Source organism: Maniola hyperantus, chromosome 18 (assembly GCF_902806685.2).
Source record: "Maniola hyperantus chromosome 18, iAphHyp1.2, whole genome shotgun sequence".
Classification (NCBI taxonomy): domain Eukaryota; kingdom Metazoa; phylum Arthropoda; class Insecta; order Lepidoptera; family Nymphalidae; genus Maniola; species Maniola hyperantus.
In genome coordinates, this window is record NC_048553.1 from 8,132,941 (window position 1) to 8,157,091 (window position 24,151).

The 24,151-nt window shown below is 40.1% G+C and overlaps 2 protein-coding genes across 2 annotated transcripts in view; one reads left to right on the top strand and one right to left on the bottom strand.

The window, feature by feature from the left end:
* Positions 1-348: 348 nt before the first annotated feature.
* The window catches only part of GluProRS (Glutamyl-prolyl-tRNA synthetase), a 50,491-nt gene continuing 26,688 nt past the window's right edge, over positions 349-24,151 (bottom strand). Inside the window, exons 14-31 of the mRNA XM_034978069.2 lie at positions 15,542-15,754; positions 14,795-14,998; positions 14,084-14,284; positions 13,379-13,579; positions 12,395-12,592; positions 11,273-11,422; positions 10,900-11,004; positions 10,477-10,560; positions 9,417-9,543; positions 7,802-7,950; positions 6,384-6,584; positions 5,168-5,285; positions 4,657-4,796; positions 3,794-3,920; positions 3,055-3,296; positions 2,155-2,315; positions 1,220-1,363; positions 349-562 (exon numbers count right to left, since the gene is read on the bottom strand). Of these exons, the coding sequence (XP_034833960.1) occupies positions 397-562; positions 1,220-1,363; positions 2,155-2,315; positions 3,055-3,296; positions 3,794-3,920; positions 4,657-4,796; positions 5,168-5,285; positions 6,384-6,584; positions 7,802-7,950; positions 9,417-9,543; positions 10,477-10,560; positions 10,900-11,004; positions 11,273-11,422; positions 12,395-12,592; positions 13,379-13,579; positions 14,084-14,284; positions 14,795-14,998; positions 15,542-15,754 (2,931 nt within the window). The 3' untranslated portion in view covers positions 349-396. The remainder of the gene's footprint in view (positions 563-1,219; positions 1,364-2,154; positions 2,316-3,054; positions 3,297-3,793; positions 3,921-4,656; positions 4,797-5,167; positions 5,286-6,383; positions 6,585-7,801; positions 7,951-9,416; positions 9,544-10,476; positions 10,561-10,899; positions 11,005-11,272; positions 11,423-12,394; positions 12,593-13,378; positions 13,580-14,083; positions 14,285-14,794; positions 14,999-15,541; positions 15,755-24,151) is intronic.
* On the top strand, positions 17,278-20,115 carry LOC138403548 (uncharacterized). Its single transcript, XM_069504557.1, has 3 exons — positions 17,278-17,735; positions 17,897-18,052; positions 19,256-20,115. The coding sequence occupies exons 1-3, from the start codon at positions 17,418-17,420 to the stop codon at positions 19,922-19,924; spliced, it is 1,143 nt and encodes a 380-aa protein (XP_069360658.1). The 5' UTR covers positions 17,278-17,417; the 3' UTR covers positions 19,925-20,115.

A 24,151-nucleotide genomic window follows, 5' to 3' on the forward strand; every position in this document is an offset into this window, starting at 1 on the left:
TGATTTAACTTTTTGTCGTTTAGGTGACTAGGTCCCATCTGTCAAACGCTTTGCTTCATTTAGGCTTTCAGAAATAAATATCTATATCCTTCTATTCGTAGCTTTAGTTTTAAGTTTGCGTTATAATTATCACCACTATATTATCTTACAAATCTAACACTATACCAGACAATCAATAAGAGTAATTTATTACCTATTTTGAATAAATCATTTGACTTTTGACTTTATTAGCTTTGTCTGAAGAGGGTAATATAAACTGGTTTATTTATTGCAAACCGGTTGTATGCAGCAATCACCGTCGTGAGCTGCCGCAGGAGTAGAAAGGAGTTAAGAAAGAAAGACTAACAGTAGAAATCAATAATTTATAATTTTTCGTAAAACATCTGTAAATTCCTTCTAGTAGCTTCGTCCGAAGAGGGTGATAAATTTAGGTTTGTTCTTGCAAGCCGGGTGGATGCAGCGATCGCTGGCGGTGAGTTGACGCGGGGGTGTGAAGGGGATGCACAGGGACTTGGCACCCATCGCTGGCCCTTTGACTTCCGATGTTGGATCGTCATCGGTCCTGCAATATGAAATAATAATACATAGAAATATAAAGTATCACAAGCATGGACGAATTACCGACATTTTTAGTGGCGTTACCAAAGTACCGTTGTTAAAGTTACAAAAATATCAAGAAGTACTCATATCCATTGACGTTATGTATATATCTATAATAACTATTTCTAATTTCCAAATTAAGCGACACATTCTGAATGAGATATCACCACAAGCAAAGGTATTATCATCATGATTAACCCATCGCCGGGTTTAAAGCACAGGTCTCCTCTCAGAATGAGAAGGGTTTAAGTCAAAGTCTGCCACCGCGCCGGCCAAGTTCGGATTGGCAGACTTCACACACCTTTGAGAACATTATGGAAAACTTTCGGGCATGCTCATGCATACATGCATGGCATGCATTTCCTCACGATGTTTGCCTTCACCGCGAAGCAAGAGATATTTAATTGTTTGAAACGCACATAACTCCGAAAAGTTAGGCGATGTAGGCGATTCAAAGCGAACGCGATTGCGAAGCGATCCGACGTGGTGACACGCGAACCGCATGAGGCACTAGGCAATCACCGCTCTTAGATTAGGCAAAGGCATACTTTTCCGTACAGATTTCGAACGATAAAGAAAGTTTTGCCGAGCTAGATGAAAAGATTGTTCGCTACCCCACCTGGCACTATCATTCTTGATGCTGTCCTCGCACGGCGTGTGTCCGCAGAACGGCGCCAGCAGCATGTGCTTCTGCTCCAGAGCGCTGACGAAGTCGTCCCACTGCGTCACCAGCGACACCCGCGCGTCGCGCTCCTTGGTAGCCCTAACAAACAAGAATTTGTTACTTTTAGGCAACGACTTCTATAGGCTTGTTGTTGTGGCCGCCATGTTTTGACACATGCTCGTAGGTGCCGTTTTAGGTACACCTAGTACGCGATAGGTCAAAATCGCAATCGGGGATGGAACACCCTGCACACCCGCTCAGTCCCTGCGCTAAACCGCAAATGTTGAAAGGTTTGCAATTTGGTTGACATTACATTATACTAGCTGATGCGCGCGACTTCGTTCGCGTGGATTTAGTTCTTAAAAATCCCGTGGGAACTATGATTTTCCGTGATAAAAAGTAGCCTATGTCACATTCCAGGTCCTTAACTATACCCATGCAAAAAATCTCGGAGATCTGTTGCTCCGTCGCGACGAGATTGAAGGACACCAAACCAATAAACCAACAAACAAACAAACACACTTTCGCATTTATAATAATTAATATGGGTAGTGATTAAGTAAAATTTTGGAATTTTTGACCGGTCAATGTTTTGGTCATAATAATTCTAGATCATCTTGTCGCCTTTGAACAGCCATTTCGCCTCGAGCCCTTGGAGCAGGGATAATATAACTAATGTCCTCCCAACCGAATTTTGGCCGTCAATCACCATAGAGATTAGCCAACTGCGTGGGAGGGAGTTACTATAGTGCACAAGTGTGTGCAGGTGCACTCTGTATTCCCTCAAAAGTCCGATGGGACAGAAATCCAACACGACTGGAGAGCGATCAGGCGCAGGCACCAACGAGGCAGTTGTTCAACGAGACGAGATAATATAACTCAGGACTTACTTAGCCAGCATAGCGTCGTGGATCTGGTCCAGAAGCGCCAGCAGCTTGGTGGGCGCCTCCGTCCGCTTGAGGGTCATCTTATCGCCGTTGAATCGCTGCACGGCCACTACTTCGCCTCGTGCCATGTCCTTGGGACCCAGTTCCACGCGGATTGGAACACCCTGTTAAATTAAAAAAATGTAAAACCGAAAATATTATGCGAGAAGAATTCATGGCAACCAGTTTTCTTCACGAGGAGGAAAGGTATGACGTATTTCTGTCTATTTCACACTTATGCGTTTCACCTAGAAACCATTTCCATTTTTTCCTCATGTGCCTGTGCACCTTTTGCTGTCTCCTAACGTCGATAAAGAATTAGCGAGTGGGTCACGTGATGAAAAGTTATTACTACCGCCCACGAAAATATACAGCATGTGATAGGACCAGTAGAAACGTCATTGAATTGCTGGCTGTAAGGAAATCTGTTTATCAGTCTCTTGAACAGCTCCATATTGAGGTTTTGGGCACAGAGCATCTGGAAGCTTTTGCGCTCTGCCGTATTACTTGAGGCGGTGATTCCACAAAGGACGATCTTTTTTATTTATACGTCATCGACACGAATCAGCTACATCGGTCGCACGGAAATGCGGATGACGCCAGCAAAGGTCAGTTTGTTCAGTCTCACCTTGAGCTCCCAATGGTTGAACTTCCAGCCCGGCGAGTAGTTGTCCCTGTAGTCGCCTTCAGCGCGGATGCCCGCACTCATCAACTCATCGACGAGTTGTTTACACGAGTCGATGTGACTCTTGCGCTCTTAATACTAGAGGCGGTAATTCCACAAAGGACCATTTTTGACTAATTATACGTCATCAACACGAATCAGCTACATCGGTCAGCAAAGGTCAGTTTGTTCAGTCTCACCTTGAGCTCCCAATGGTTGAACTTCCAGCCCGGCGAGTAGTTGTCCCTGTAGTCGCCTTCAGCCCGGATGCCCGCACTCATCAACTCGTCGACGAGTTGTTTACACGAGTCGATGAGGCTCTTGCGCTCTTCCGCAGTACTAGAGGCGGTAATCCCACACGGAACCACTATGGCCTGGATTTCTGCGACCCTCGGAGGCAGCACCAATCCACGGTCGTCCCCGTGAACCAAGACCATGACACCTAAAATTTTTTTTTGGTAACATTAACATTCCTATTACATATTCTGGAATTTTAAAGTTAGATTTTATATCATAGGTATTTCAAACTCGCGCCTGGCTTCTAGTTTTGTTGCTTTATTGCACAAAACAATATTTCAAATTGGTAAAGGAGATAATAATATCTAGATGGCATTTATATTATTCCCTGTCTACATACCTAATCTATCTATAAAACTCAGTGCTGACATAAATTTTAAATCTTTTCAAACTAAAACTCAAATCATTTATTCAGATTGGGTATTATTGTATACACTTTCTGACTGTCAATTGTCAGTTTTATAATCATTTCAATTCTCTGAAATTATTGTGAAAATCATTTTACTTCGGACTTTTTTTGGTATGCCATAATTATTTATTGAAAAATGACACCAAAAGAGAACAAATGGCGCAAAAATGTAAATCAAAAGTAAAAATATATATTTTTTTTACTGTATGTATTAAGTAACCAGAACTACTAACCTATGGTCCTCGTAGTCAGACCCCAAGAGTTTTGGTACACGTAGTTTTTCTCTTGAGTCTCCGCATCGTCGTAAACTATTTCGAACATTTTCGAGAAATTCTGTCCTAGATGGTGACTCGTTGCACCCTGAAAAACAACATGGCGTTCAAGTTGACGCTCGGCGCGACCAAAAAGTTAAGATCGTTTGCGTGATTTGTATCTGAGAACGTAAATTTACCAAAGCTGTCTTGTCTTAAGACAGAGAATTTTCATGTTCTTAGATTTTTTGCGCGTCAGTTGTCCTCAGAAAGCATTGGTAAGAGACTTTTTTAAATTAAGTATAATTAAAACATAGGTATCTAAGTTAATTATAGTGTGGCTAATTCCGTTGTACACAATCTCTAAACTAAAATGTCACGCCCAAATCTATTGCTATTTGCTATCCCTTTCATAATGTTGCTTGCGGAAAGGGATGGCACTAGATTTAGACCTGTTAATTTAGTTTAGTTTAGAAATTGTGTACAAGAGAATCGGCCCCATTATTACAATAAATATCATACTCCAGATCTTATAATCCCCCTGTCTCCTCTCAGAGTGAGGAGGGTTTCGGCCATAGTTCACCACGCTGGCCATCTACGGATTGGTAGACTTCACACTCCTTTGAGAACATTATGGAAAACTCTCAGGCATGCAGGTTTCCTCACGATTTTTACCTTCACCGTTAAAGCAAGTTATATTTGATTACTTAAAACGCAAATAATTCCGAACAGTTAAAGGAGCATGCCCGGGATCGATCCACCGACCTCCAATTAGAAGGCGGACGTCCTAACCACTAGGCTGTCACAGGGAGTTACGAATGGGGGAAAGAAATAGATGATTGTACCTGTATCCCTCTTCCACTGGCTGGTATGTACGCTTCCACAGTGGTGGTGTAGTCTCCGCCAGCGAACTTTTCCTTCTCTGTCTTACGGCCCTTAATAACCGGTACCGCCAACAGTTCCTCGTACACGCGTGCGTATAGATCTATTGAACAAAATTTTATCGAATATTATTATCATATTTATAAGGCCAGAGATAAAAATCATTGACGCAAATTATTAAGGTTAATTTTTAATGGAATAACTTCACTTGTGGCCGTATATTTTTTTTAATCAAACGGCCGTTTATTATAAAGGCGCCTGGACACTTCCAATAACTAATCCTATCTTTCTATTTATTAATATACCTATAGACTAGACCCCGGCCTAGCGCACTAGTCTAGAAAATGCTTATTCACTTATTAAACTTGGAGGGGAAAATTGATGCTGATTATTCATTAAATCTGTAAATCTTCATACAATTTAGGCATGACTGTAAAATAAGAAAAATCTAAACAAAATAAAAAAAACTCTTACCCAAAATTTGTAGTACTTCCTCGGCAGCCTCCTCTTGTGTCCGGAAAGCCGTGTGTCCCTCTTGCCATAAGAACTCGCGAGTTCTGAGGAATGGCTGCGGCTGCTTGAACTCCCATCGCTGGTAATATTTAAAGAATTTTATCAATTTTGACAAGGCAATGACACATATTATTATGCGGACATTTAAGAAAGTTTAAACAAACAGTCGAAAATGAGTTATCCTTGAGACGTTGGCAAGGACGTTGCTCATGTTGAAAAATTTGGAGATGAGAAAAAATTGAAAATGAAATTCATTTTGGTCAAGAAAATTAAGTGAAGAGTTGTCGAAGGCAACAGATCTTATAAAATCAAGTCACTTTAGCTTTCGTGACAATAATGCGTTGTTCTACTGTTTAAGCTTGTAGGACATTTCGCATAAGCTGGGTATATGCCAGTCTCGGAAGAAAAGGGGGACAGCCAAGTGCTCAGTTAGTTCATACAAGCCCGAACGTTTTGAGCCGAACTGTAAGTGTAGGGAAACATACCACGATGTTGTTCCACTGGTTGAGCATGTAGGGCAAGTCGCGATGGCTCTGGATCCACTTCACATAGGCCGGGTACGTGGGACGGATGGCGATGTGCTCAGCTAGTACAACCGAATATGTGTAATATGTACTTCGGCGTCTATTTAGAAAGGAACGGGACACACCACGACGTTGTTCCACTGGTTGAGCTTGTAGGGCAAGTCGCGATGGCTCTGGATCCACTTCGCATAGGCCGGGTACATGACGGTTTCGGACGTGGGACGGATGGCGATGTGCTCAGCTACTACAACCGAACCTGTGTAAGTACTATGACGTCTATTTAGGTAGGAACGGGACATACCACGACGTTATTCCACTGGTTGAGCTTGTAGGGCAAATCACGATGACTCTGAATCCACTTCGCATAGGCCGGGTACATGACGGTTTCGGACGTGGGACGGATGGCGATGTGCTCAGCTACTACAACCGAACCTGTGTAAGTACTATGACGTCTATTTAGGTAGGAACGGGACATACCACGACGTTATTCCACTGGTTGAGCTTGTAGGGCAAATCACGATGACTCTGAATCCACTTCGCATAGGCCGGGTACATGACGGTTTCGGACGTGGGACGGATGGCGATGTGCTCAGCTACTACAACCGAACCTGTGTAAGTACTATGACGTCTATTTAGGTAGGAACGGGACATACCACGACGTTATTCCACTGGTTGAGCTTGTAGGGCAAATCACGATGACTCTGAATCCACTTCGCATAGGCCGGGTACATGACGGTTTCGGACGTGGGACGGATGGCGATGTGTTCGGCTAGTTCGGACGATCCTGAATGTGTCACCCAAGCCACTTCCGGCGCAAAGTCCGCTATGTGGTCCTTCTCACGTTCTAGCGCCGCCTAAGTTACAACAACAATCAATACTTCCATACTAATATTATAAATTCCGAAAGTGTGTCTGTCTGCTAACTTTTCACGGCCCATCCGTTTAAACGATTTTGACGAAATTTAGTACAGAGATATTTTGTATCCCAGGGACGGGCATAGGTCTAACTTTGTATATCTGAAAAAACAAAGAGTTCCATAGAAGAAGTCGTGGGTATCACCTATTTAGTAATTAATAATCAAAAGAACCTGTACGATGCTGTGAAAAGTCAGCCAGTAATATAATTATTAAATGCAAAATTGAGTTAACCTGTTCCCGCTAAACCTTTGAAACGACCGTGTTAGAATCTTCTGCCAGAGATAAGCTTGCTTGCTTCAGGCAGCTATCATCATCATGATCTCATTGCCGACCCCCTACTAAGCATAGGTCTCCTCTCAGAAAGCCATAGTCTGCCACGCTGGCCCAATGCGGATTGGCAGACTTCACACACCTTTGCGAACATTATTAAGAACTCTCGGGCACGCAGGTTTTGTTTGATGTTTTTCTTCATCGTTAAAGCAAGTGATATTTAATTGCTTAAAACGCACATAACGGAAAAGTTATAGGTGCGTACCAGGATCAGACCCCGGAGCCTCCAAAGAGGTCAATGTCTTAACCACTAGGATATCACCGCAATTTTTACTGACCACAGTTACTACAGTTACCTATAGGTTATTTTTCCGAGGGAAAATATTTTAATCGCACGGGAAAAGTTATAAAAAACTGGTCAAGCGCGAGTCAGACTCGCACACCGAGGGTTCCGTACTCGGGTATTTTTATCGACATTTTGCACGATAAATCAAAAACTATTATGCATAAAAATAAATAAAAATCTGTTTTAGAATGTACAGGTAAAGCCATTTCATATGATACCTCAGTTGGTATAGTTATCTTACTTTGAAAATTAAAAATATATTATAATTTTTTTTGTGATTGAATTCGTGAATTTCTGGTTAAAAATTCACGCATTTCGGATTTTTTCATTTGATTCTGCTATACCTAAGACCTACCTACCTGCCAAATATCATGATTATAGGTCAACAGGAAGTACCCTATAAGCTTTCTTGACATACACGACAGACGGACAGCCAGACAGAGAGACAGACAGACAACGAAGTGATCCTATAAGGGTTCCTTTTAAGGTACGGAAACCTAAAATTCTCATAAGAAATCACAGACAAGTTTAGCTCACCTTTGATACAAATATAGGGAAGTATCCGTCCTTAACACCGAGTTTCCTGAAGTGCGTGCTGAGGAAGTTGCGGATCACGTCCCAGATACTGTAGGACCACGGCCGCAGGATGTAGCAGCCCGATATGTCGTAGTAGTCGATCATTTCCGCTGCCAAAATAAAGACACAATTAAACATTAATGTGTTAAATTGGGGACCCAAGGTGCTAGAATGGCGACCTCGCACCGGAAGACGCAGTGTTGGAAGACCCCCCACTAGGTGGACGGACGACATCAGACGAGTCGCAGGGAGCCGCTGGATCCAGGCGGCGCTAGACCGTGGCGTGTGGAAGTCCCTACAAGAGACCTGTGTCCAGCAGTGGACGTCTATTGGTTGATGATGATGATGAATGTGTTAAAATATTCTTCTTCGTCTCAATCGTTCACTTTTGACAGAGTGGTCGTGGCTATGAATTCTTCATTGCTGCTCGTGCGATCTCCCTCCAGCGACTTCTATTGCTGGCATTATGTGCACACACGGAGAAAGGCGTGTTTGTTGCGGAGCGGATTAAGGAAGTTAAAATATTACATCCATATATTATATAATACTCAAAGTACCGACTGACTGACTTAAAGAACTTATTTTTTATTTACACTTTATTGCACACAACACAAAGTAAACATTGAAAAAACATACAAAGATCTTAATCTAGAGCTGTAGCATGCAAAGGCGGCCTTATCGATAAAGCTAAACTTATGTACTAAATATTCGATTTTATGGATATCTTGTACGACAAACGAGTGTAAGGCCTAATGTTTCTTGGAGAAATTTTATCTTTACCATTGACTGTGTCGACTAGTGGAGTAAAATAGCGAGTGTTAATTTTTTGAATTTTTAGCTGGTTCCATTCGCGGATGAGACATAAGACATTTTTTCCACCCTGTATATACCTGTGTAGTGTTTATGTATGTCTATTGCACAGGTTGCAGATCAAAAACTAAGCTATGTCAAAGCTAAACTAAGTCAGCTAAGCTATACTAAGCTGGGCTAAACTAGAGATATGTCCTATGCACACCAAAACTAAGCGACAGCTCAGGACAACACTGGCGAAGGAAGTGTGAAGGGATGCCAGGGTAGGCGGGAGGGGGTTAGCTTAACACGTGTCGCTGCGCAGCTAACTTAGTTTCGCATATTTTAGTCAGCTCATATAGCTTAGTTTGCAGTTTGCAGTCTGCACACAAGTATGAAAAACTGCGTCAGCTGTGCAAGCTAAGCTAAACTTACTTAGCTTAGCTCTTGGTCTGCAACCTGCATTATATTTATTTTGTATATTAGTGTATTAATATGTTAATATTAGGTATATTATATGGTTTAGTTTATTTAGCTATAAGTATTAAGGGTGATTATATACACCACCTCCCCCCACACTGTCCATTTGTACGTTTTCTCTCTAGCGCATACAGTGCGACAAGGCTATCTTGGCGCGTGGCGAAAATCGGAACTAACGTTGCCATCAAGTGTCCCCTTTGTTCTTGTTTGAATAGTCTAAGCCTTTTTTTCTCCAACAGCGCCCCCCTATCAATATCACTCAAGTGCCAAGAGAGCCTTGTCGTACTGTACATAAGTAGATACTAACATTTGGTTATGACCTGCGAATACCATTCCGGCAAATCTGTCTCCTTGCTAGCTTCCAACCCTAGTCGAGTGATCTTCTTCACACCAGTTGTCGTCTCTTCTTTGACGGGCTTCTGTGGTTTTGGGGCCTAGTACAAAGACAAACATTTAATTTGTATTACACTTATTACTTGACCAAAGAATTAGTAACAGAAAGAATTATGTCTATATTTGATGGAAACTTGCAATGCTGTCTAAGGATGCCTGTACATTAAAGCAAAACGAATACGATGAAGCGATTATATCAATCGACGAGCAGAGATGTGTTTAGTAGACCAATGAGATTATTGATAGACGACATATTCATTTTACTGATCTATGTAATCTACTTGGTCTGTTCAACACACGGAACAGAAAAAACAGAACGTCAGGGTCAGAAAAAACGAACGTTTCTAGAACGTCAGGGTTTGTTTCCAAATCTGTGACGTGGCTAGTTTTGACTAAACTTAAAATGACAAATCAAACGATTTGTTTCTTTGTAGTGCAATATATGATTATCGGTATATTTGTATGAGTTTGGCGACAGCGGTTCCTATAGTAATTTTGGTGTATTGCACTTCCACTGTTTTTTCTGTTCCGTGGTTCAACACCTCTCGGCTACGAATCAACGGACAGCCATTTTGTTTTTCTTCCATCTACTAAGATTATAATGGGGCTGACATGTATAGTTCGCGACGGGTCGAGATGGCAATCGGGGTAATGAGGCGGGGGACCCGGACACCCGTACATCACCCGCGCTATCCCGCACCGACTTAACGCGGGGCTGTGCGGGTGAACGGGACGTCCCCACCCCGATTGCTATATCGACCTGTCGCGAACTATAGATACATATGTATAAAAGTCCCTAACTGAATAAAGGAAAAAAAACGGCGAAAAACAGAATTTGGTTCAGGAACTTATTGATGGCGAAATAATATCTTAGGTGCAGCATAGACTTTATTAGCAGTACGAAAAATGGAAATGTTCATCAATCGACGGTGGAAACTTCAAATCATACAATCTGGAAACATTTTATTACCTACCTTATCAGCTTTCTTGGGCTTGGCTTGCTGCTTTACTTCAGTCGCAGGTTCTCCGTTCTGATTCGCTGATGCTTGAGCGGAACTCTAATTTGCAAAAAAACATGATTTTGCTATAAATAAGAGCTTTTGCTTAGTATTACAAAAAGTGTGAAAAAAAATTAAATTCAATAATAAAAATAATAATGAATTTTATTCAAAACTAGCTTACGCAGACGACTTCCCAATTAGGGGTTGAATTTTCAATAATCCTTTCTTGGCGGAAGTCTAAGTATAATAGCATGCCTAATTTCAGCCCGATCGGTGTAGTTCAGTAGTTCAGTAGTTTGAGCTGTGTGTTGGTAGATCTGCCAGTCAGTCAGTCATATTTTCCTTTTAAAGTGCTTTCGTATCACTGCAATTAAAATAATGATTTGAATTAATTACCTTATCGTTTTTCTTTTTAGAATCCTGAGGTGGTGCTGCCTTAGGTGTATATTCAGTGCCAGTCAAAGCCTTGTACTGTGCCTTAAGATTCAATAGATTTGTCACCTAAAACAATAATTACCCTTGTAAAAAATCTCTTTTTCACCAACAGCAGTTTTTGTCTCATGCTCATAAAGTAGAACTTTGCGAGCATGAGACAAAAACTGCTTTTTGGAAACTGAAAACATGGAGTTATTCAAGGGGCGGATCAACAAATTCCTGAAAAACCGGCAACGCATTAGCGCTTCCTCTGATGCTGCAAATGTTCGCTGCCCACTGCTGTTCTGCACTTGCTACTGGTAAGACACATAAAACGTCTGATGTCTGCACTAACCTCAACATCCACAACACCCTTTTCGGCCTTCTCTGCTTTTAGTTTGCGCACTTTTTCGCCCTGCGCTGTTATTTGCGACACAAGTTCACCCACTTTCGCATCGTCAGTCATTTGAACGTTTGCTACTGGCGCTGCACTTGGTTTCCAATCCTGTTGACATAGGTACATATAGAACTACACACAAATAAACCATAAAGTATAATATAATTACATCACCTAACTATAGAGTGTGCGCGTTGCCAGTGATGACATATGGATGGATCGAGACATGGTCGCTAACTATGGGCCTCATAAGAAAGCTCAGAACCACTCAGCGGACGATGGAGAGAGCTATGCTTGGAGGAATATGACGATTGGGATGGTTTCAGTGGACTTCACAATATGTAGCAAACCACACACAATATGTAGCCAGATCGAGCTACTTGCGTTTTTTCTCCGTCTCAGCTCTCACCACCACGATGTCAGGCCTATTCGCTAGAAAAGTCCTTTCCGTGATGATGGACCGGTCCCTGATGGTTATTATTATAATCATACCTGCCTTACCTAATGATTGAATGATTTATTTGTTCTTACAATAGATCTTTTTACAAACTGTGCCGGGGACCCTGAAATAAGTTTGCAAACCCCTGTATCTCAGGGTCATGGTATGTCCAGCAAACATTTACACTTGGCTTCGCCGAATTATAAGGGCAGTGTTAGAGGTTTTTTTAAAAATTTCTCCTTTGTTCATGATGTCCGATCAATAAACGACGACGGGCAGAAAATCTAAAGCAGTCACAAATTCATGCTGAGAGCTTTGAGTGGTGGATATTCAGATATTGCTGTGAATCTGAAGGACGTTCTGTGTGGTAAGTATGAGAATTTATGTCTCACCAAACGCTAATAGAATTCGAGCGTAGAAACACAAGAACGTCAGAGTAAAATGGAACTAAACGAACTTGACTTAAAGTAAAAAATTCAGTACCACCAATTTTAACTTTGCAATGTTTTCGTTTGGAGCGCTTGATTTAGATGTATGGACGAACTTGAGCTTGACATGAAGTACAGAAGATTTGAAATTAAGTTCTTTAAAGCAATTTCCGAGCAAGTGGGAGTAGAGGATAATTACATACAAAATCTTACCTGACCGGACACTGCCTTATATTTAGTCTTAAGTTCTAGAAGGACCTTAACTGCCTCGTCTATTTTTGCCTTTGCAGCTTTACTTGTTTTGAGGGAGCGAACTAGGTCGCCTTGTTTAGTGATCTCTTGGTCTAGCATCGCTGGGTCGTCCGATTTTGACGTAGCTACGGGAACTGGTGTAATCGCTGGTTTCCAATCCTAAATAGGTACTACGTTAGTTAAGTTATTGGTACTGATTCTGATTGTAACTTAGAGTAATCGCATCTTTTTCTTACCAACTTAATATGAAAAGGACAGCAAACCTCGCTAGTTTTGGTATGTGTTTAAATTTGTAGACTAGCAAGAGTCTAAAATTCATTTCCCGTCCTTTTTTAGCCATATTAAAAAGAAAAAGATGCTGATACTCTAAATTTAGTTTAGAGAAAGACATCAGAATCGACGCCTATCACTACCCATATTATAAATGTGAAGATTTGTTGTTTTGTCCTTCAAGCACGCCGCGACGGAGCAACGGATCGACGTGATTTTTTGCATGGATATAAATTAGTCAGACATACTCCAACTCACGTAAATACAGCCATAAGATATTTACTTCATCTTGAGCAACCCATCGCCGACTCACTACAAAGCACGGGTGTCCTCTAAGAGTGAGAATGGTTTTGACCATAGTCTACCACGCTGGCCAAGTGCGGATTGGCAGACTTCACACACCTTGAGAACATTATGAAGACCTCTCAGGCATGCAGGTTTCCTCACAATGTTTTCCTTCACTGTTAAAGCAAGTGATATTTAATAACTTAAAACGCACATAGCTCCGAAAAGTAAGAGGTGCGTGCCCGGGATCGAACGCCGACCTCCGATTAGGAGGCAGACGTCCTAACCACTAAGCTATCACAGCTTTACTTATATTTTGAGCAATGAATATTTAAAAAAAACATATTGGTTTGACAAATTCTAAACACAATAAAGGGAAGACATAAGTACCTGACCAGTAGCTGCTTTATATTTATTTTTCAATTCCAATAAGGTTTTGACGGCTTCATCGACTTTGGGCTTTTCAGCCTTCGCTGCCTTCAGGGAGCGGATCAAGTCACCTTGCTTGGTGATCTCAGTATTCAGCGTCAAAGCGTCATTTCCTGATGCAGGGGCTGATGCTGGAGCCGGAAGAACACCTGGTTTCCAATCCTTTTAAGAAAATATCTCTTCATAAAGTTTGTAATAGATTAACAACAGTATTTTACACGTTTTAACTTCAGTAGTTTCTTGAAAATATACAAGAATCTAACAATTTTCTTTGGGTTGTATTTAATCAAGCAACAAAAAACCGCATAAAAATATGACTGAGCAGCGAAAAATTATAACTGATAAGTTAGCCACTTGTATCACCTAATAAGGCCAATAACATGTTAATACTGTTTGAGGTCACATATCATTCAAAGCGATCTGCACTAATTTTTCTGGCAACTACAATGGGCAACTGGATGTATTTTTGGGAAGCAGATGAAAATTGAATAGGCAGGCATAAGTAAATTAAAATGCGCAAGTTTCTCAAGTATTTCAAAACCTCGTACTTTTGAAATTATTGGTAGATTTTGACAGATATGATATTTTTTGATAGTTTTTTTGGAAATTATTGATATTTTGTAGATTATCAGTAGAATGACAACAAATAATCTGTATAAAATTTACCTGACCAGTAGCTGCTTTATATTTATTTTTCAATTCCAACAAGGTTTTGACTGCCTCATCGACTTTGGCCTTTTCAGCTTTCGCTGTCTTTAGGGAGCGGACCAAGTCACCTTGCTTGGTGATCTCAGTGTTTAGCGTCGAAGCGTCATTTCCTGATGCTGAGGTTGCTGCTGGAGCCGAAACTACTCCTGGTTTCCAATCCTATTTAGAAATGATTTCTTTAGAAAGATTAGATTTCATTCTTTACTAATGTGTTTTACATGATTTCTATAAACTCTTATAATTTCGGATAGTGAGAATCTAACAATTTCCATTATTGTAGTATCGATATGAAACTTTGGAACTAGGATAGAAATAGATACAACTAGATGATGCCCGCGACTTCGTGGGCGTGGATTTAGGTTTTTTGAAAATCCCGTGGGAACTCTTTAATTTTCCGAGATAAAAAGTAGCCTATGTCACTTCCCCGGAATGTTACGTTAATAAGTTTGTAGAAAAAAATAAACGAAAACGGTTTCCGCATTAACCATAAAAAATTACAATATTATGAGGTTAGGTTCAGCTCGAAAGTAAAAAAGGGTCATTATAGTTTATTAATTAATTATAATAATTAAATTTATTACTTAAGTAAATAATGTTTTCACTTTATTATGCTAACATAATAAAGTGCTAACATATGGCTAATATAGATAAAATACACTCAAAATTTACCTGACCAGTAGCTGCTTTGTATTTATTTTTCAATTCCAGTAAGGTTTTGACTGCCTCGTCGACTTTGAGTTTTTCAGCCTTCTCTGCCTTCAGTGAGCGGACCAAGTCACCTTGCTTGGTGATCTCGGTATTTAGCGACAAAGCATCATTTCCCGATGCAGGGGCTGATGCTGGAGCCGGGACAGTGGAGCTTGGCTTCCAATCCTGATGAAATCCAACAAATTTTTGACCGACTTCCAGAACAAGGAGGAGGTTTTTTATACGATAGATTGATTACTAATAGATTACAACATGGGGTTATTCAAGGGGCGGACCAACAAGTTCCTGAAAGGCTGGCAACGCATTGGTGGTTCCTCTGGTAGTGCAAATGTTCATGGGCGGCGGTAATTACTTAACATCAGGTGACCCGCCTGCTCGTTTGCTCGCCATTTTTATTAAAAAACAATAATAATAATAATAATAATGCGATTTTAATGGCAAGTAGTAAGACAGGTTATTATAATATTCACCATACTAATATGTCTGTCTGTCTGTTACCTGTTCACGGACATACGGAAACGAACATAGGCTACTTTAATATGGAAAATCAAAGAGTTCTCATGGAACTTTTAAAGTCCAATTTCATATCCGAAGATCAATATAAAGATTTTATAATCGACGAAAAAAATCTTTAAAATAGTTTTCGAAAATCAAGGTAACACAAAATATACTAGGAATACACTTACAGGAAACCCAAAATGTACTAACCTGGCCCGTCTCTGCTTTATACTTGGCTTTGAGCTCCAACAGCTTTTTGACTGCTATATCAACCTTGGCCTTTTCGGCCTTGGCGGACTTGAGTGAACGAACTAAGTCACCCTGTTTGACGATTTCGTCATTTAGCTTGGCCGAGTCGCTTGCGGCAGGAGGCGCGGCCACTATGCCCTTGGCTGAAGCTGGCGTCGATTGAACTGGTTTTGACTGCAAAAAAGACACATTAGGTAGGTATTATGCAGGTATAACACAATTTATACCCTTCCTGGGCCCTGGCGCAGTGGTAAGCGCTGTGGGAGGTCTCCTGTTTGATTCCCGGCAGTAACGATTTGAAATAATAATTTCTATGTGATCTCTGACCTTCTTTGGCTGGTTAGTAAAAACTGCCATACCCATTGTGGGATAGTCAGCTTTCATCTTAGATTGCATCATCACTTACTATCACAGAAAAGATAACAACAATTTAAAAATAATAGCAATGTGGCACGACCTATGTTCATAAAGGATTTAGAGAAAAATCCCCACGGTTTGGGGAATTATTAGGAAAATAAAACTCCACGCGCACAAAGTCCCGGGTGTTACCTAAACACATTTCTTTAAAAACCTGTAGGTAAGCTATGATGTACCTGTAGGAAGCTATGATGGACAATTTTTTTTTGAGAACACGAGCGTCTGAAAGACAACAATGAAATCTTAAAACTAAATAATTACGTGGTGGACACGCGTATCTACGTAGAACTTTCACTTTGCGTTTTGAGCAAAAATTCGTTCCAAATGTATACCTACCTACGAGTATAAACAGGGAATCAGATAAACTGTCAGTTTGTAAAGAGCTCGTAATTCGAAAATATAGTACAGTAGCCGGCAAGAAATATTGTACATCGACCTTTAGAATGCGATTTCGGCTTTAAGAGCGCTGTATCTGTCACTCATACCTATGTGACGTTTTGTCGGTCTCAAGGACAGAGACGACGCTCTACGAAACCGCTTCCTCTTTCTAAAGGTCGATGTACAGTATTTCCTGTCGGGTACCTAAGTACCGTAATGACACGTAATTTACCTACCTAATGGACTTATGGCGCGGCGAATATAAACTTACGAACATCTTACGAAGGAATAGGTATTTTATTTAAGTAGGTATTTTACATTCATAATTTCATACGAGTACCTATAGTACGCGACAGATCGAGATGGCAATCGGGGTGGGGACGCCCCGCACACCCGCACAGCCCCCGCGTTAAGCCGGTGCAGCTGCAGGATAACGCGGGTGACGTGTGTGGAATGTGGATGAGCGCCAGCGGGGCGTCCCCACGCCTCATACCCCGATTGTCCTCTCGATCTGTCGCGTACCTACTTATACCTAAATACGTAAACAACAGGTGCAGCAAGTGTGATCTCTTGATTTAAAGTTTCATTCACATATTTTACACTTACCTATAAGTATAATTATAACTTTCGATGTCTTTCGAGTTTCGATCATGAATTTGAATGACATTTGTCAAACTTTTAACCTTTGTAAAACTTTTGTAAGTGATACTTTATTACCTAGATGCATATGTTACGAAATTATTGTGTAGTTCATAAAAAATACAACAATAGTTAACTGTAAATACAGTTGTATCACAGTTACACTCATAATATAATGTTTTATCCATTAGATAGCTACGGTTTGCCTACAGCTGTGGCCTACAGCTACATGTGTAGAGGTAACATTATTTATGTAGGTACCGCCCCACCATAACCATTCGTTTGTTTATTATTTTTATCATAAGAGGGTAGTCTACATTTTGTTCAAATCGCTAATAATACTTCCATTGAACAGTGTTTTGTTTAAAATCATTTTGTTAGTTTACAATAAAATATATTCCCGATGAACAATAAAGATAAAAAACGTAAGAATAAGAAGAACACAAGGAAAGTAATACTTCAGTATAAAGACACGAAAGAAACTCTGGTTCTTACTCGGGCAGTGAGAAAGCGCAGAGAAAATTTAATAATCAAAATCCAGTGCAATACTCAGTCTGTGAAAGAAGTTAGCAGAACAGTTACTCAAAATGAGGACTACCCGATCTTCCGGGCACAGTTGAAAGATAGAATAGTGCCTCGGTGCTTGAGGGATAGATGTAGAAGACAGGTTCAGCATAAAACAAAGCAGTGCCAGCTACATAGAGGAAGGAAGTCTAAAGACGTTAGTAAAATATGTACCCACTAGCTTATTCCCGCGACTTCTCTCGCGTGGACTACACAAATTTCAAGTCTCCTATTTAACATCTAATCATCCGGGATGGAAATTATTTGTTAGTTTAGGGGTAAGATTTTTTATTTTGTTAATTTCTTATTTTGTTTTAGAAATCCAAAAGTCATAATGCAAAAAATAGGACAGCAATAATTCCTTTAATTACAATAAGCGATGATGAATCTGATGGTTTACAGTATGATGATATAAGTTCAGGAAGTTCCTGGACGGACTATGAAATTGATGCCTTAATGGTGTCCACTAGAAAGGTAAGAATTATATTTTACTAGCGACTCGTTCCAACTTCGCACGGGTAGGTAGGTTATTACAATTTCATAGGTATCTCTATTTTTTTTTTAATATAATACTACTGGTGAAAGAATTTTCAAAATCCGTTCAGTAGTTCTAGAGATTACTTTCTACAAACAAATTTATAAACTTTACCTGTTTTATACTATTAGTATAGAAGTATAGATTTACTTCAAGCTAATGCTCGACATGCATTACAACGCCACTTCCACAAACGACTATTCCAGATCTTACACGCACTACAACACACGATACTTATCTCTGACTATACTACACTATGTCATATTATAATATACTACTTATTCTATATGATGGTGGTCAAGTGGTCCCCTGCAGGTAGTCTACACAAACAGAATAATGGCATTCCCTACATCAAAAACATGTCGTACCTACACTTTGTATGTGTATAAGTTTACATGTGTATAAGTATATATGTAATACCCTATAAGTATATATATATCATATTTATTACTCTACTAATAATGAAGTTTTTATTTTTATTTTGGTTGATTCTTATATTATAGAGAACACTTTCGTTGTCGGGTCGTGACACTAGGGCTCTGCCTGAAAATCAGCGCTGCAGTGGTCAAATACTGCAGCATCATGCTGAGGCAGGAGCCTTTTCAGCTCAAACACCATTTTTCTTTTTAGTACTGTCGAGCTCGTAGTTTTAAGTTTTAATAGTTACAATACCTAGTTACAATTTGTAACATTTGGTTTGTATGTTTTGTTTTTTTTGTCTTTTCTTGTTTTGTGAGCTGAATAAACTTTTATTTATTTATTTATTTGTTTATTTACTTTGTATGAACCACTCGCGTACGTTGATGGTAACCACTATGTTAGTAACCTTCCCGAAAGTCTCAACTACTTATATAACTTGGCTATACCTTTTTGTTTTTGTAACATCTCCACTGTTTACCCATATTCGCAATAAAGAAATTGAATTGAATTGAATTAACTATACAAAGTTTCATCGCAATCGTTTGAATGGTATAGGTATTGAATGGTAAGAACGCGTAAGGGACAAAGATTCATTAATTTTATATACCTAGGTAAATATGTACTTGATTATATTGATGCAAACTGGCACATCATATATATTGCAGAGACAATCCAGAAATGTCTGCTACCTATATGTAACTAAGACTTTTTGATATTTTCAGAGAATGAAGGATTCAGATGAAGAATGGAAACTGTGTCCCAGACAAAGGAACTTAATTAACAAGAAGTTACTCAAACAGATCACTACTGTACAACCATCAAGAAGCCCATCGCCAAATTATCTTGATACTTTAGTTCTTGAAGCTATGGAACTAGAGGACATGCCCGAACAAAAATTAAACACAGCTGCTTTTGAAACTGAACATGATAGAGTAAAACGTAGACTTACACACGAACCAAGACAAAGTCTAAAGCGCAAAGAACGCTTTGAAATAAATGAAGATGAGCATCCCAGTCAGCTAAATACAGCGGCTTATTCAAAAACAGCGAACCCACAAAAGAAGATAAAATTAAAAGCACTGGAAAATAAGAATAAAGCAAAACATAGACGTGATAGCTACGAATCAAAACTACCCAAGGAGGATCCCTTGAAAAAAGAACAATCCACCCATCAGCAAGATGAAACAGTGAACAAACCAGAGCCTCCAGAAACAAATAACAATATTATAAGTCAACCAAATTATTTGCCGAGAGATCAAAAAAGCATTGTAAACGATACAACGAATAATGAAATAGATGCAGTAATAACAAAATTAGAAAATGATATGAATTACTCTGTGTTAAATCTTAATTTAATCGATATAAAGCAGGAACTTTATAGTGATATTTAATAAGTTAGCTTTGTTGCTTAAACCAACTACGTAATATCTCATTAGGTAGTCAGTATGCTAAGCGGCTGGGCTAAAAAGATTATTGATTAATATTTTTTGGATCAGAAAAAATAAAAAATAAATCGAGCCATTTTAGTGTGTTTTAGCATATTATGTATGTTATTTGTAAATATATATACCTACCTTTATTATGATTTTCTTTTTATTTACATACCAATCAACGTTAAGCAGTGGTTAAGACAATAAATAATCTGAAAGTTTCAAACTTTAAGTTAAACTGTTTCTGAGGATTAGAGATTCGAATATATAGACCACGGGTACTGAAGTTGCCAACAGAAGAATGCGGCTAGGTTGGGCAGCTTTTGGGACATTGAGTCAAGTCTTCTCATCGTCAATAGGCTACTTGACAATTTTTTTAAGTTGGTCTTAAATGGTTAATATTTGTCCTATTATATCAAAAAAATTAACACTATATTTTTTTGCGCCCTAAAAACCGTAAAACTTTAATTTAAAAAAATATTTTTCTTAGACAGGTGAAAACACTGTCGGCCATGTTTGGCCGATAGATTATCTGTGCTCTGACGTCATGCATTTGTAAACAACAGTATAACCACAGGGTTATACTGTTGTTTACAAATGCATGACGTCAGAGCACAGTACAGTATAACCACAGGGTAAGGCTGCCTGTCCACTGGTGCGGAGCGGAGCGGAGATGTGTTGAGCAGACCAATCAGATTGTCGGTAAATAACGTGACATTTTTATTCCGTCATCTGATGAAACTCTGATTGGTCAACTATACACATCTCCGCTCCGCTCCGCTTCAGTGGACAGGCACCCTTATACTGTTGTTTACAAATGCATGACGTCAGAGCACAGATAATCTATCGGCCAAACATGGCCGACAGTGTTTTCACCTGTCTAAGAAAAATATTTTTTTAAATTAAAGTTTTACGGTTTTTAGGGCGCAAAAAAATATAGTGTTAATTTTTTTGATATAATAGGACAAATATTAACCATTTAAGACCAACTTAAAAAAATTGTCAAGTAGCCTATTCCTCAGTGCCTCAAGACGAAAGTCTTTAACCAGTGTGTTCTTCCCGTCCTCACTTATGGTGCTGAAACGTGGACACTAACAAACGGCCTTGTCCACAAATTCAAAGTCGCTCAGCGAGCTATGGAGAGGGCTATGTTAGGAGTTTCCTTAAGGGACAAGATCCGAAATGAGGAAATCCGCAGGAGAACCAAGGTCACTGACATAGCCCAAATTATTAGCAAGCTGAAGTGGCAGTGGGCAGGTCATGCCTGTCGTAGAGGCGATGGCCGTTGGAGCCGGAAAGTCCTTGAGTGGAGACCGCGTTTAAGCAAGCGTAGTGTGGGACGCCCTCTAGCACGATGGACCGACGATATAAAGAGGCTGACGGGAAGTGGCTGGATGAGGAAGGCTGAGGACCGGGTGTGGTGGCGCTCTTTAGGGAAGGCCTATGTCTAACAGTGGACGTCCACAGGCTGATGATGATGATGATGATGGGTACTGAAGTTGAATCTAGTCCGAACGATGCCTTCGAAATGTGGTGCTGGAGACGGATGCTCAACATTTCCAAGACCAACGCCTCCATTTTAAATAGGTACATTGAAAATCAAGATGCGGCTGTCCAACATTTGTCTGCGGCGGATGCTCGACTACTTCGGTCACATTGCCAGGGAAAACGCGAGTAGCATAGAGAAACTGTAGATCACTGGCAAGATTGGAGGAAAAAGACCCCGCGGACGAAGCCCGAGGCGTTTTGGTCCGACCAGATCCGAGAAGCGGTCGACACACCCTTCTGCAATGCTTTCCGTACGGCCACCAACAAATGGCGCAACTGTAGAGGTGCAACCTCTACCGTTACTTGGCTGGCAGCTATTAGGAAAACTTCGCAGCTGCCACACAACAATATTCAAATTTGGAACGCAGTGGGGAATCCTCCTGGTCACGCACGTTACAAGATTCCACATTCCCTATCATCCGCTCGTCACGTCAACATCTTCTACCATTGTATTATATAAAGCTCGCGAGCCCGTCTATATTGTACATAACATATCCATTGTAAAGTATAAAATAAACATCGTTATATGTAGCTGGTTCTTCATTACATCAACCCTTCAGCTACATAATTGTCATGTCATAATTGCCATTGTATTTTGTAAAATTTTCCTGTCATAACAATTTAAATTTCAGCAATTTATAAAGAAACAGTATTACACGTATGAAGAGGACTAATCTCTCCGTTCCATGGTTCCATTCACAACAGACCCCTACGGACCATGCCACAATTCGTAAGGTTTTCAGCAAAGCTTCCTCCGTGCATTGCGGATCATCTTTTATTTCAAAGTGAAGCAGCTTTTGTGGAGTGCTGTATAGCCTCCGCACACATGTTCCTGTAGTACACTGGGCAGCCTAAGACACGATGTCACTCGTTCGTAAGTCCTTCGACCTTTTCACTTTTCCAGGTTCACTGAGTTTATCGCGCTCAGAACCTCTCTTCAGGTCTGTGTGGACGCGAGTTTGCCAAGGTTCGACGTGAAGAAGATTTGCTCATCATGCGTCTCCTCCGTCATCAACCTTTTTGCACTCCGAACGCTTCATTTATTGTAATTATTTTTTTCCGTGTCACTTAGGCATACAGGTCCACTGCTTATTTCTCTGGTCTTAAGTACTGCCTCCCAGTCATTGTGTACACAATGACCTGAGGTATTACACCATTACCAGATACTGCTACAGAAGACTCAACATTGAGGCAACTTTCATTCCTATTTGCCTTCTCATTTTTATCAATACATGTTCTAGTTTTAGGGTTATTTTCCTTCATTCTTATGTATATAATACTTGCCTTACTTAATATTTCATTTTTTTTTTCTGTTTCTCACTCCGTAGGGGGGTGATGTAGAGGTGCAACCTCTACCGTTACTTGGCTGGCAGCTATTAGGAAAACTTCGCAGCTGCCACACAACAATATTCAAATTTGGAACGCAGTGGGGAATCCTCCTGGTCACGCACGTTACAAGATTCCACATTCCCTATCATCCGCTCGTCACGTCAACATCTTCTACCATTGTATTATATAAAGCTCGCGAGCCCGTCTATATTGTACATAACATATCCATTGTAAAGTATAAAATAAACATCACTATATGTAGCTGGTTCTTCATTACATCAACCCTTCAGCTACACAACATCGTGAAGAAGGTGATGTCTCGAGGGAGCCACGATCCTTGAAATTGAGGGACCGACGCGAGAAGAAAGAAGAACTCACCGATGAGATCAAAATTATGAAGCAGTTCCCGACTCCCGACTCCCGTCTACATAATGTAGGTACCTACCTACCTAGTACAAAGTTGCTTGGTTGGTAAACATGGGAAGCTAAGGTGATTCACAGCTCTTTCGTAATTTGAAGGAATTAAAATGATGGGTCATTGTGTAAAGAAAGGGAAAAGTCGAAAAATGGTAGGTATTTATATAAAAAATATTTTCAATGACCCGCACGTCACTCGCGCTATGCCGCACCGGGTTAGCGCGGGGGCTGTGCGGGTTATCCCGATTGCCATCTCGACCTGCCGCGTACTATACTTATATAAAAAAATCTGTCTATGTCGGGCTCGCACATGAATGATCTGCGGTGCGCCGAAACCCAAGGGAGAGATTGATGGTTATTGGCAGATGAACAATCAAAATCGGAACGCGTCCGCAAAGAATTTACAAGTACTACTACGTACCTATATATTCCTATGTCGATGCGCGTCCGTGATCTAGGGCAACGTCAAAAAATGTCTATGTCACTGTCAAGTGTCACTGCTCATTTGTCATGTCACTACTCACCAGTGTTTCCATGTACACGGTAATTACCGTAGATGCACCGTAATTCAGCCCTAATCTACCGTCAAGGTAATATGGCCATTACCTTGACCGTGTCACCGTAATACAAAATCACGTTAAAAATTCATAATATACTGCGTAATAGTAGTATTTCGTCCTTATTCAAGCAATTAGGAAGGAGTAAAATGTAAAACTAATGAGATTTAACAAAATATTAATATGAATAAATCCGTATATGAAAAAGATATTGCTATGCTAGGAGAGTCAGATTCAGAATAATATTAATAGCTGATTAAAAAGCAAATTCGTGACGTTTTTTCTTTTAAAAATGACACGGTAATTTACACGGTATTCTTTTAGCTAATCCACCGTA